General features: G+C 39.4%; 1 protein-coding gene across 4 annotated transcripts in view; it reads left to right on the top strand.

The window, feature by feature from the left end:
• The first annotated feature begins 1,623 nt into the window (after positions 1-1,623).
• The window catches only part of Ptprz1 (protein tyrosine phosphatase receptor type Z1), a 183,360-nt gene continuing 172,757 nt past the window's right edge, over positions 1,624-12,226 (top strand). For 2 of the 4 annotated variants that reach the window (XM_058572131.1, XM_058572132.1), the window contains exon 1: positions 1,624-2,009. In XM_058572131.1, coding sequence (XP_058428114.1) covers positions 1,952-2,009 — 58 coding nt within the window. In that variant the 5' untranslated portion in view covers positions 1,624-1,951. The remainder of the gene's footprint in view (positions 2,010-12,226) is intronic. The other 2 variants (XM_046422389.2, XM_046422390.2) reach the window with 1 other exon arrangement.

The raw sequence follows: 12,226 nt of genomic DNA on the forward strand, positions 1-12,226 counted from the left end.
GTCCTGCTAGTGCTTTTTTTAATATCTTCCCTGACTACTCCAGTCCACATTCAATAAACACTGTCTCTGAACTCAGTGATTTTATATGCAAACTTCTTGTTACCCCTGCAAAAATTGCTCAAAAATTTCTTCCTCTGTGGAAACTTGTCTGAGCAACTGTCAATTTCCATTCTATTTCTTGCAAAAGTTGTAGCATTTCCATTTCTATTCATCAGAAGAATAAGACTGAGAGTCAAGTTCTTGTTATTCACATGTGTTCCTGAATACACACTATAGATAGTTTCAAAATCTGTTATTACACTACTATAGTCAATTCCTGAAGCAATAGCAAGCTACATCATTACCTCTGCACATTTAGCCAAGTGTGCAGAGGCTGTAGGAATTCCTAAGAACTTGTAGTAGCAGCTGAAATACACTTGAAACCTAATTTTGTATGCAATAATTATTCTTTCAACTTTGTAAAGCTGGAATACCATATTTTTGAGATGAGAACGGAACACTGGAGTACACACTGTACAGATACCTACATCAAACTGTTACAAAGAATACAAAGAATATTTCCACAACTTGGTTTTCTGTGCCTTACATCAGACTCTTAAAGGGTTCTAAAATAGGTGTCTTATAAGTTGAAAATATACTAATAACTGAAGGGTATCAATAGGTGAAAATCTTACAAATTTTCAGTATTGATGTTCTTGGAGGATACCGACAGTTGTCATATCATTATTCCTTTGGGCATACAAGGTCATTCCACAAACACCTACTGACTTCTTTTCCCACTCTTCAGGAACTGTGGTTATAATACTAAAGGCAAACTCCCTAAGATCCAGGCGCTTGTAGTCTACTTACAAACACAAACACCACCATAGAAATAAGCACATCTAGGGTGGCATTTCCAGCTCTGAGGCAGCAGAAGCCGTATTATATTTCTTTTGTATACTCTTCAATCAAGCAATTAAAATTCTTCCCTTACGCACCCGTGCAAGAAGGCACAGGGTCGTTCTGTCCAGCAACACCACTACAGTGTTGAAACTTCCCCCAGCAGCTGTGCACAGCAGGATCGTTTGATTGGGGTCTAGGGAAAGGGCAGTCAGACTGGTCACAATCAGGGCTGGAGATTATTTGTAGTTAATGGCCCTGGAGGCAATGGGGTCTGGAACTACTTTAGCTATTTAGAAAATGGAAAGGGGGAGGAGAACCCAGTTTACCCCACCACTTTCTGATTGGGCCCACTTAGCATCTGCAGAGAGGACAACAATAAAATGAAAAATATTCCCAGGGGTGAAGCCCAAAGGTCAACCTCTGGCTGTGCGGGACAATGGGGGTCTGGCCTCCTCTTCTCTTCCTAAAGGATGAAGGAGTCTTAATGAAGAGACGTTTTCTCCGCCAAGATTCTAAACCCCAGCAGGTTCCACTAACTCCAGGGCAGCGAAACCACCGGCAGCAGACAGGGGGAGGGGCATCGGTATGTGAATCGCTACCCTGGGATCCAGACCTTGAGCCACAGCCGCGCCCCTCCGCCCCTCCGCCCCCCGCGCGCGACCGGGGTCCGCCGCACGCTCCCTCCGCGGTCCTGAGCCCCCGCCCCCGCCGGGCGCCGCGGCGCGCACAGCCTGCCCGAGCGCGTACCCGCACTCAGGAGCTGCTGCGCTCAGAGCGCTCAGACCTTGACCGCAGCAGCCGGCGACGGAGGCAAACTCCCGCCCGCCAGCCCTCCCGGCGACATGCGCCTCGGCTAGCGGCTCGCTGGTCCCCCGAGCCACCACGCGTCTTTTTTTTTTTTCTTCCTCTCTCGATTCTCTTTTTCTCTCCCGCACACACGCACACACAGTCTCACATCAGTCTATACACTGGAGGATAAAAAAAAAAATAACATTGCCTTCGTGCCCCCTCCCTCTCCACCCCCAGCAGCGGAGAAACGGCGCGTTGAGGGGCGCCGGACCGTCTGGAAATGCTAATCCTCAAGCGCTTCCTCGCTTGCATTCAGCTCCTCTGTGTTTGCCGCCTTGGTGAGTGATCAAGACCGCGGTGGGGTTTCATCTCCGGGCCCGGTGGGACGCGGTTGGGGGGATTTCAGAGTATTCCCTACTAGCTGCCGCCGCCATCTAGAGCAAGCAGAGAACAGGGACCATCACCTCGGATCCCGCGATGTTGGCGGTGGCAGGACGGATGTCAGCTGCGTGGGGTACGCGCCCTCTCCCCAGCTCCTGCCTCCGCCACCTTCCCTTTGCCCACGGGGATGCGTGCTCAGGACCCTGGAAAAGAGGTTGCGTTGTTAGGGTCCCTGTCCCCGCCGCTCTCTTCCCTCTTTTGCAAAGTGTGGAAATAGCCTTTTAGATACACATAAGAAGACAAATAAGTGAGCAGAAATACAACTGCGCCCAGGGGGCTACGTACTGTGTGTTGCGTTTTGCCGTTCATTTTTATGCCACGGGTATTATGGACTTAAATGGAAGACACACGTGTCTGTCGTGCATTTCACACACACCTGAAAGGTAGTACTAACAGAACAAGCACCGACCTGACTGTTCAGTGTTTTTTAGTACTTTCAATTTAGTCACATTCAAGTCTGGGCAGTCACTTAAAAAAAAAAAAAAAAGTTTCAATCAAAATATCAGCCTTCTGCCCTGCTGCCAAAGTCAGAGGAGAGCTGCAGGTTGATGGATTTGTTCATGGATTCGACTTTTTTTTTCACCGCCTTCCTCTGCCATTGCTTTCCAAAAAAGCCAGTTTGAATATTTGCTTGGGAAGCAGAATTCGATTTTCCCGTCATTTTGCAGAAGAATTGTAAGATTGGATTTTTTTTGCATGTTATTAATGTTCCCCTCCCCTTCGTGAGGCTATTTAGCCAAGATGGAATGTAACATATGGTTTGAAGGCATTAACCTGAAAATTGGAAAATGTGCCTTGGTTTGTAGGTACACATATTTAACCCCTTTTAGTCAGATAATCCCACTTTTTAAATTTCAGATTGTTCATAATAAAGAAGATATTAAACCTGCATTTTCATCGAGTGAAGGTGCTGCTCTTGGCACAGTGACCTTTACAAACAGAAATTATTTTCAAGTTCTACCTAATGAGAAACTCTTTGCAAATATGATGATGACTGCCCAAACCCCACTATATTCACTGACATGATTTAAATTCCAAAAGCTTTATCAAAGTGCTCAGGGGTGATGTTATGCACACAGTTGACATATAAGATTTGCAGGGGATTCTTTGTTCCTGGTGATGCTAAAACCTTACAGTTGATTCTGGAGAGGGGAAGACGTTTTTAAAAAGTGCTGTGATCATTGAATACACACCTGTTGAATTTACATTTCTGCATTTCTGTTATGGATCTATTTTAACAACAGAGCCAGATCCTCTTGAAACTTGAATTATTATTTAAATAAATCTCACAGTATTAAGGAAAGAAACTAGAACATTGCTTTGTACTTCACCAAAACAACAGGCTGAGAGTATATTGTGAATTAAAAAAAAATTGAGATAAAATTCACATGTCAATTTATCTTTTTAAAGCATTCAGTTCAATGGTGTTTAATATATTCAGTTACACAACTACCATTAACATTGAATTCTAGAGCATTTTATCACTTCCAAAAACCCCTCCATGCTCATTAGCCATCATTTTCTGTTCCTTCTGACTCGAGCTCTTGCCAATCACCAGTCTACTTCCTGTCTCTATAGATTTTCCTACTAGACATTTCTTATAAATAGAATCATGCAAATGTGGCCTTTTCTATCCTGCTTCATCCACTTAGCATAATGTTTTCAAGATCCATTCATGTTATAGCATTTATCAGTCCTTCATTCTTCTTTATGCCTGAGTAATATTCCATTAGGTGAATATACCACATTTGCAAAGTATTTTTTTTTCTCAGCAAAGCATTATTGTAGAGTGCTTTAATCATATAGACTTTGGTTTATTAGACATTTATCTTAGCTCTTTGATGATATAAAATTTAAGGGTAAAGAATTCAATTCACTGTTTAAGATGTTCATCCCAAACTAATGTAATGACATTGAAGTAGCTTCTATTAGAACTCAAAATGTGTTTTCTTTTCTTTTTCTTTCTTTCTTTTTTTTTTTTAAGACTACAAGATGACTCCTTTTGTATTCTTCACCACTTTAACAATGTTAGTTTTTTACACTGTTGCCGGCCGAGAGGCATTGGCAATCTAAATGGGATGAATATCTTGATCTTGGGGTACAGTGTTTCAGAAATGAAGTACATTATCTACAAATGGCAGTATCCATTTCAATTATTTTCCCTCAACACCTACTTTTTTGTTTTTATATGTATTTATTCTTCATCTTCATTGTCCATAGAGTCATCTAGCCTGGCACTTGTAATGGGTGCTCACTCAAAGTCTGAGGACTGTTAGGGTTTGCTGGGCAGGGTGTTAGCTCTGATACAGTTTGAGCTCTAATCTGTCATTCTTATTATCCAGGAAGGAGCTGTAGGCGTTCGTTGTTGGCAATTAAGAATGCCTGAGTGGTCAAGACAGCATCACTTTCTGTGCCCCAAGTGTCCTGATGGTTTGAACTGGGCAGGTAGTTGGCACTGCTTCTTTCACACAACTCTCCAGGCAGACAAGTTATCGTTTGAGTGGATGACTGCAACAGATCTTTTCCTGAACCACTGAACAGGTGTATCTTATGGGAAAATCTGCAGTGGCTTTCCTGTAAGGAAGCTTAACTGTGAGTCATAGAGGAGAGCTAAGTGTTTTGACAGCTTTTAAGGAATCATTTCTTTCCATTAATGAGAACTCAGTATCTTTGACTTACGTAACTTATAGTACAACAAAGTACATTAAATTGAGATTTTAAAGAATTGTTATTAAATGTGTAATGAATCAGATCCCAGTATTTTAGTCATGTCTTACTGCTGTGGGAGCCACACCAAATACGAATTGTCTCTAATACTTCTGCAAGATTTAATTCCTTCATTTAGCCTTGGTATAGAGTCAGTGGAATTCAACATACTGTGACTCTCAGCTTGGTCAATTTTCTTCCAAAACTACCACAAATATAAGGTGTATATTCTCACCACTCCCCTATAACAAGTCCCATTTCATTGCTTTTGATTAGGACAGCAGCAATTTTCTTTGTTTCATTTCTTCCTCCTTTAAGTTTGCCAGGACGAATCATTTCATCAATGAATTCACTTCTGTTCTCATATCTGCACTAGAGCTTAGGAATCTCACTTAAAATTTTATGTTGTGGGAATTTTGCTTCTGGCCAAAACTTTTTTTTTTTTTCTTCTGCAAGTATGAGCTGCATTTCCCCAATGCCCTTACTCCAAAAAGATGAGCTATGTTTAACCTGAGAGTTTTGCTTGGTGCCCCTTTGCCAGCTCCTCAGACCAGAGTATGGAAACAGAGCCCTCCCGATCAGATGAAGAAAATGGGCTTGTGCTTTATTTCCTGTGACCTTCTACTCCAGTATCTATCTGGTGCAGTCCCAGTACTGAACATTCTCTATCCATTTTATCATCCATCTTCTCCAAAGAGTACTTTGTGACAGGTGTTTTGAACTTGAGGAAACAGGCACAGAGAAGTGAAATGACTTACTTAACATCACACAGCCTGTGTCAATCTGAATATTCCTTCTGACCCCAGAACCTGAGGTGTTTTCTATTTTCACCTCCAGATCAGTTTTCTGTTAGGAATTTACATTACGTAGGAGGTGATGCTGCTTTTTTTTTTTTTTTTTCACAGTCTGGATTGCTTTATTATGGAGCCCCTATGTGACTTTTCCCATGTGAGCCCCATTTATTTTCCTTTTTAAAAATTCAAGGCATAATTTCCCTTTTGTTCAGTGTACCAGCTGAAGGTCTTGACAAATGCATATGTTCTTGTAAGAACCCCCACAGTCCAGACATGAACCAGTCCCATGGGTGCTACTTTACTCACCCGTGGCCTGTTTACTAAATGCTGACATCTGCCAAGCATCATGCAGCGAGGCACTAATAATTTAGCGGTGCATGAACATACAGACTGCTGGTATTTGTGATGCCTGCAATCCAGCTAATCCGATTCAGTCCCCAAACTGAAGCTCTTCTTTAAATCTCACTTAAAATACTTTCTCAGTTCACAACTACTTGAGACTAACCATCTTTTCCAAATATCTCTCAATGTGTTAAAAGTGTTAACTCTCAAATATTTTTAAATTCTTCCCACTCCATCAAGAGTGGCACTGGTAAAAGAGCCAATTTAAATTATATATATATATATATATATATATATATATATATATATATATATATATATATATATATATATTTCGATTGTGCTTTAATTTTAAATGTCTTGTTGGAAGTAATCCCTTGAAAGAACTTTAGGTTACAGAAGGAAACCAATTTCTGTCTCATAATCTTTAGAAGATATGTATGTCATATGTATGTCATAGTAGGCATTAAGGGAAAAATTATTTTAGTCTATTATACAATCCTTAAATGCTTCTCTTTTAAAACGATGCTCTCCAGTGTCATAGCCACTAGGTATGTGTGGCTGTTTAATTTAAAACCTACTAAAATAAAACCATGCACTTCTTGTATCACCCCAGCCACACGTTCAGTGCTCAGTAGGCCATGGAGCTATGGTGGGTGCTACAAGGAGCAGGGCTGATATAGAGCTGATATTTCCCTTGAACAGTGCTGAGAACAGCAGCAGCAGCAGCAGCAAGTGCTGGAGATATAGTCAGTTAGTAGAGTGCTTTCCTTGAACAAAAAAGGCCCTGGGTTCAATCCCCAGGAAGAACAAAATGGTAACAAAAAGAACAAAACAGTAACAACAACAAAAACTGACAAAGGAATGAAGGAGAGAACTCATGAGAAAACACAACTGGAAAAAAATTCTAAAGTCATTAAAATTATTTGAAACATTGTAGCAAGGTTATTTCTGGTTTATGTAGTCTCAGCCCTAGAGACATTATGGTGGCCATTGATTAAGCAGCAATAGGTGAAGAAAGTTAAGGGCCACTTTGAATCCTTCATAGGCTGTGGTTCAACAGTTGGTGGTTGGAAGTGAGTCATTTCCCAAAGCACATTTTCCAAATTTGTTCTAGCACCCACTATATTGTTTTGCAATTCGTCTATGTCTCCCGCTACCCCCTGACCAGCTCCATGAGGACAAAGACTGTATTTCATTCTTAGCTTTTTGGACCTAGAATCCTGGGTAGGTGCTTAATAAATTCTTAAGGCATAAAGTCCTAGAAAGATTGTACCATGAATCTTCTTACACAGCGTTAGCTTTTGGTTGTTGAGATTGACCAATTTCCATTGTTTTTTCTTCCTTCCTTCCTTCCTTCCTTCTTTCCTTCCTTCCTTCCTTCCTTCCTTCCTTCCTTCCTTCCTTCCTTCCTTCCTTCCTTCCTTCCTTCCTTCCTTTTGATATTGATCCCAATCTAAGAGTTTGGTTAGCATTTACTTTGACCTGTTTTTAATAATGCCACCTGAGGCACCAGTACTTCACTTTCATTGATTCTCTCAGAAATACATATAAACACCACCTGGATCCAGACACTACCTGTGCATTAAAAAACAAAGGTCCCATGACTGATACTGCAGGTGTAGTGGCAGGAGCAATCTTGAGGCAGCATTGAACTCTAGATGAGTTGTCATCAGTGCTTCTTGGTTATGTCCCAGGGTTTCAGGGCATCAAGTCACTGTGTCTGCTTCTGTGCTGAAATAGTTAGCAGGATGTGCTCAACAAAGACTCACTGAATTGCCAGCACTATTGAATATTAAGACATTGGAGTGGGAATTTGGACTACCTAGAAAACTTTATTGTTATCTTTTAAATCAAGTTATAGTGTTTTTCAAATATAATGAAAACAAATAGCCAAGGGAGGAGAGGGTAATGGGAGTGAAGGGTGGTCAGTAATGAGAAATGAAACATCTTGAACCAAACAAGACAGTATTGTCTGTCCAAGGCCATGTGATTGAATAAGTCCTCTCTAGTCAAGATGGCCCAAGACAGTTCTGAAACCAGGCAAATGATGGAGAGTGTGGTTACATCAAGTGGATGCTGCTGTTTTGGAGTTTGAATATTATTTTATCATTGATATTAGGGATGATGGACAGCATCTACCTTAGCCCTGCACAGAGCGGATGTACAGCATGTATTTGAATTGAGCTGAATTCAGTGGAATGGAGGCTGGGATGAGTTTGTCTCACAGGTGACAAAAGAAGGAAAAAGGAAAAATGCTCTTTGTTAGGATCTTTGCTTGATTTTATTCTCATCAACCAACCTACCTCCCTTCCTTTTTATTTTTGTGGTTTTGCTGTTTCCTCTTCCTGTTTATCTTTACTTCCACTGAGCATAAATTTAAGATAATTAAATAGTCTCAGGTTTCCTCAGCATCTTGATAAAGAATTTGACAGAGAGAAGATGAATGCTATTTGCTATCATTATAATAAAAGTACTTTTAATACATTAGTAAAATTTGGAGGGCTTTGTAGTTAACATAATTTTTAAAATATTGGTTAACAGATGTTTCTACTAAAAATTCCAATGTGTTAAAATAGGCTGGTTGTCTTTTTCTTTTCTTTCTTCCTTCTGATATTTGCCCACAGGTATTAAAGTAAACTCAATTATTCAGGGTCCTGGTTGTTGTGAAATTGTTGGTCTTATTTAATAAGTATGAGTCAATTTATGTCCACATTATAAAGAGAAATTTTTTACAAGTTTCCTTGGAAATGTATTTCTTATATATTTGGGAAGAAATAACTTATTAATTAATAAGGAAGAAAGATTTTTTCTGTTAAAATATGGATAATAATGACTAGGCTATAGGTTTCTTTCCATTCTTGGAGAGTCATTCTGCCTTCTCTCTACCTTCCTTTTTAGCACTTTCTCCATACTTTTCTACTCTTTTAGCTATCACCACCGCAACTGCTTATTTCTTGAATCCTAAAGCCCTAACGTATTTACCTAAAGATGGGTCTTGAACTGTACTTGCACTTTTCTCAGAACCGATTAACTCAGCACCAATGAAAATGGTGTTTTTTTGACACGATGTCTTTTAAGAGATTGTGGTCACAACTAGAGTCCTGAATACATGCTCAGAAAATGCTGAGCAGATAGAAGGAACTTCCTAGATTTCCTCATGGCTTTCACTCATATTGTTATCTGATTATAAATTATTTCTATAATGAAATCTTTACCTATCTGCATCCTGACACATTTTCTTGAATAGTCTATCTAAGTGTGTCAGCTGCCACACAGGTGTGGATATCATGAATGTGTGGGATGCTGCATCATGTTTGTTTCAGTTCACAAAAAAGACGATGGCTATTGATTTAGGTCAGGAGTTCTAAGTCCTGGCTGCATTTTGGGCTTATCTGGTGTTATGGACTGAGTGTGTGCTTCTTTTCAAAAATCCATCTATTGAACTCCTAACTGCCAATTTGGTGATTTTGTTGGGGTGAACAGGTCTTCCGGATGGAGCTGTCATGAATAAGATTAGTGCTTTTAAAAGAAGATAAAACCAGAGCTCTGTTTTTCTACCTCTAAGGACATGGGCACCGAAGGAAGCCATCTGCAAACCAGGAGGAGGGCCCTCACCAAAAATCAAATCTGCCATCCTTTGGATATTGAACTTTCCAGCCTTTAGAACTGTGATAAACAAGTCCATTGTTCCAGCCAGCCAGTCTATGGTGTTTTGTTATAGCACCCTGAATTAACTAATGCCCTTGAGTAACTTCTAAAACATACTAATGCCCAGGCATCAAATCAAGATTTTTTTTTTTTTATAATGTGTAGGTCCTGGGCCCAGACACGGATATTTTCTTAAAATTCCCCAAGTGATTACAGTATATAACGGGGTTTAAAACCACAAATCTAGGCCAAACTGATGATACTACAAGTCTTAGTTCATTTTTCTTAAGGTAGAGATATTGGCAAGTTTTATAACAAAGCCAGTGCCACAGGACAAAGGCCTTGGAAAACTTCCCATCCCTCTCTTCTCTTTATAAGGCAGTTTCAGTTTCTGAGTAACCCTAGAAGGAGGAGTATGGACTACAGTGGTTGACCTTATAGTCTTTGCAAGCCAGATTTCAGGAGGCCAGACAGTCTGGGAGCTGGTCCAGAGACTCAAGTGTATCAGCAGGTGGGAGGACAGGTGAAGCAGCCTTGGAGATGGGCTTTCAAGTGCCATTTATCAGGACACAAGCACATCAATATCTTTCATTTTGTTAATAATACATATTCCTGCTATTCCATTTTTTTCTTTTATGCAAAATTTGTCAGAATTATTTCTTATTTCCTATAAGAAATTTCTATTTCCTATGTGAAATAGAATCAAGATTTATCTATGTATTTTTTTTTTCATTTCAGCAATTTTTTTCTGTGTTGTTTCTCAAATAAAAGTGTCATTATTTATCAGGTCTAGGCTATTTGTTTTATTATATAGTGCTTTTAAAAAGCACTAATAACTTGATTTCAAAGATAACAATGAAGTTTTCTAGGTGGTCCAAATATCCACTCTCATACCTTCATATTCAATAGAGATGACGTAAGAGCAAATTATTTCAGTGAACCTTTGTTGAGCATTTCATGGTAACTATTCCCCAAGGGATAATATTCCTCCACTGGTCTACTAAATCTTCACAAGATAGAAAAATCCACATGTAAGTAGTTCTCAAAGAATTTGCAGGGTGTGAGAGTATGAGTTGTGTGGGCTTATATTTAGTCTTAAATTCACCTTCAGACAGATTTCTAGGAGGTGGTGGGCTGGGGCTAAGACCCTGCAAGGTAGATGGGTAAGACCTCAAGGTCACTACGGAACAAAGAACCTCAGGGGCAAAAAGGACTGGATACAAGAAAGCATGGAATAAGAGTCAGAATGTGGTGCTTGGAGGGAGGGTACAGTTAATTAGAAGGGTGTTTTGGAGTCACAGTCTTAAAGAATAGGCAAGGTTTCCAATGACTGATTGAAGAGTTTAGAATTTGACATTTCTCCATTGCTCAGTGGAAGACAACTGAAGTGTTCTGAGCAGTGAAATGACTTCAGCAAATGTCTTTATATTAGGAGGAGGATGCAGGTATCATAGGGCAGAGTGGATTGAATCAGAGAGAGAGAAGGAATCAGGATGATTGGCTGAAAGGCTGTTAGATCATGGCAGTCACAGTAGAAACTTGATAGTTTATTTGGAGTATGATATGTCCTCTTTATATACTACCTTTATGTCCAAGCACTGTCAAATATACTGCCTCACTTGGTACAGATATAGTTGGTGTAATTGATGGGACCTGATACCATTTTCTGAAGAATGAGACTAGGCTAATCAGCAAGGAAGTGTCTTTCCTTGTCAGATGAAAACTGTAGCAGGGAACATGGAGTCCAAACACCCATGAAGGAAGAGTAGAGGCAGCCACTATGTACAGTTCTACAGAAGCTGGTAATTTGGAGGATAGAAAAGAAGAAGGAGGAATACAGATTGATGGTTTAAAGTCTGCTTATTTCTTAAATGGTAGAATTCCAAATTTTTAGGAATTAAACAATTCCTCTAATTCACTCAGTATCTTGAGTAGCAATAAGAGGGAATGATGTTCCTTAAAATGATTTATTGTAGTAAAAACCATGGTCACAACTAAACTAAAATAAATTTTATTTTTGTTTTGTTTTGTTGGATTTGAACATATTCTTAATATCAGGACAGGATTATCATGTGCCCATCTCCCAACTGTTTGTTTCATTCACCTTTAAAACCCTGGGTTTGTACTTCCTATAATGAACACACGTGCTCTGGTGGCATTTCAGCCAGCAGTCTGCCAATACAGATCCTCTCTTAAATAACCATGTGTTCAGGTTGCTTAAAGCCTGTCCTATCCATACTTCATGAACTAGGATTTTTGTAAATGACTTAAAACTTGTATTTTACATAAAAACAGTACAATGGAAAATAATCCATAGACTAGACTTATCAGATCTTAAAAAAAACTTTAACAACTTTTTATATTAATTTATAAAAATACTATAGTATTTTGTCAACTCCTGTTTATCTCTTAAGATAGATGTATTAAGGACACATGAAAAGTGAATTAATGACTCTAATGGTACAAAATGGCAACCGTTGAAGATGGAAATGTCAGCACATTTTCCTTATTTAATGAAAAAATATATTGTGTGATAAAGAGTTGGATGCAAGACCTTTGTCTAATTAAATGTATGGCTGACTGAATTATTCTTTAGAAAGGTTTGATTGCAGTGAAGTTTC

The sequence above is a fragment of the Marmota monax genome, unplaced genomic scaffold, assembly GCF_021218885.2.
Source record: "Marmota monax isolate L192 unplaced genomic scaffold, Marmota_monax_Labrador192_F-V1.1 WCK01_AAM20220418_F8-fsc00027, whole genome shotgun sequence".
NCBI classification, from domain to species: Eukaryota; Metazoa; Chordata; class Mammalia; order Rodentia; family Sciuridae; genus Marmota; species Marmota monax.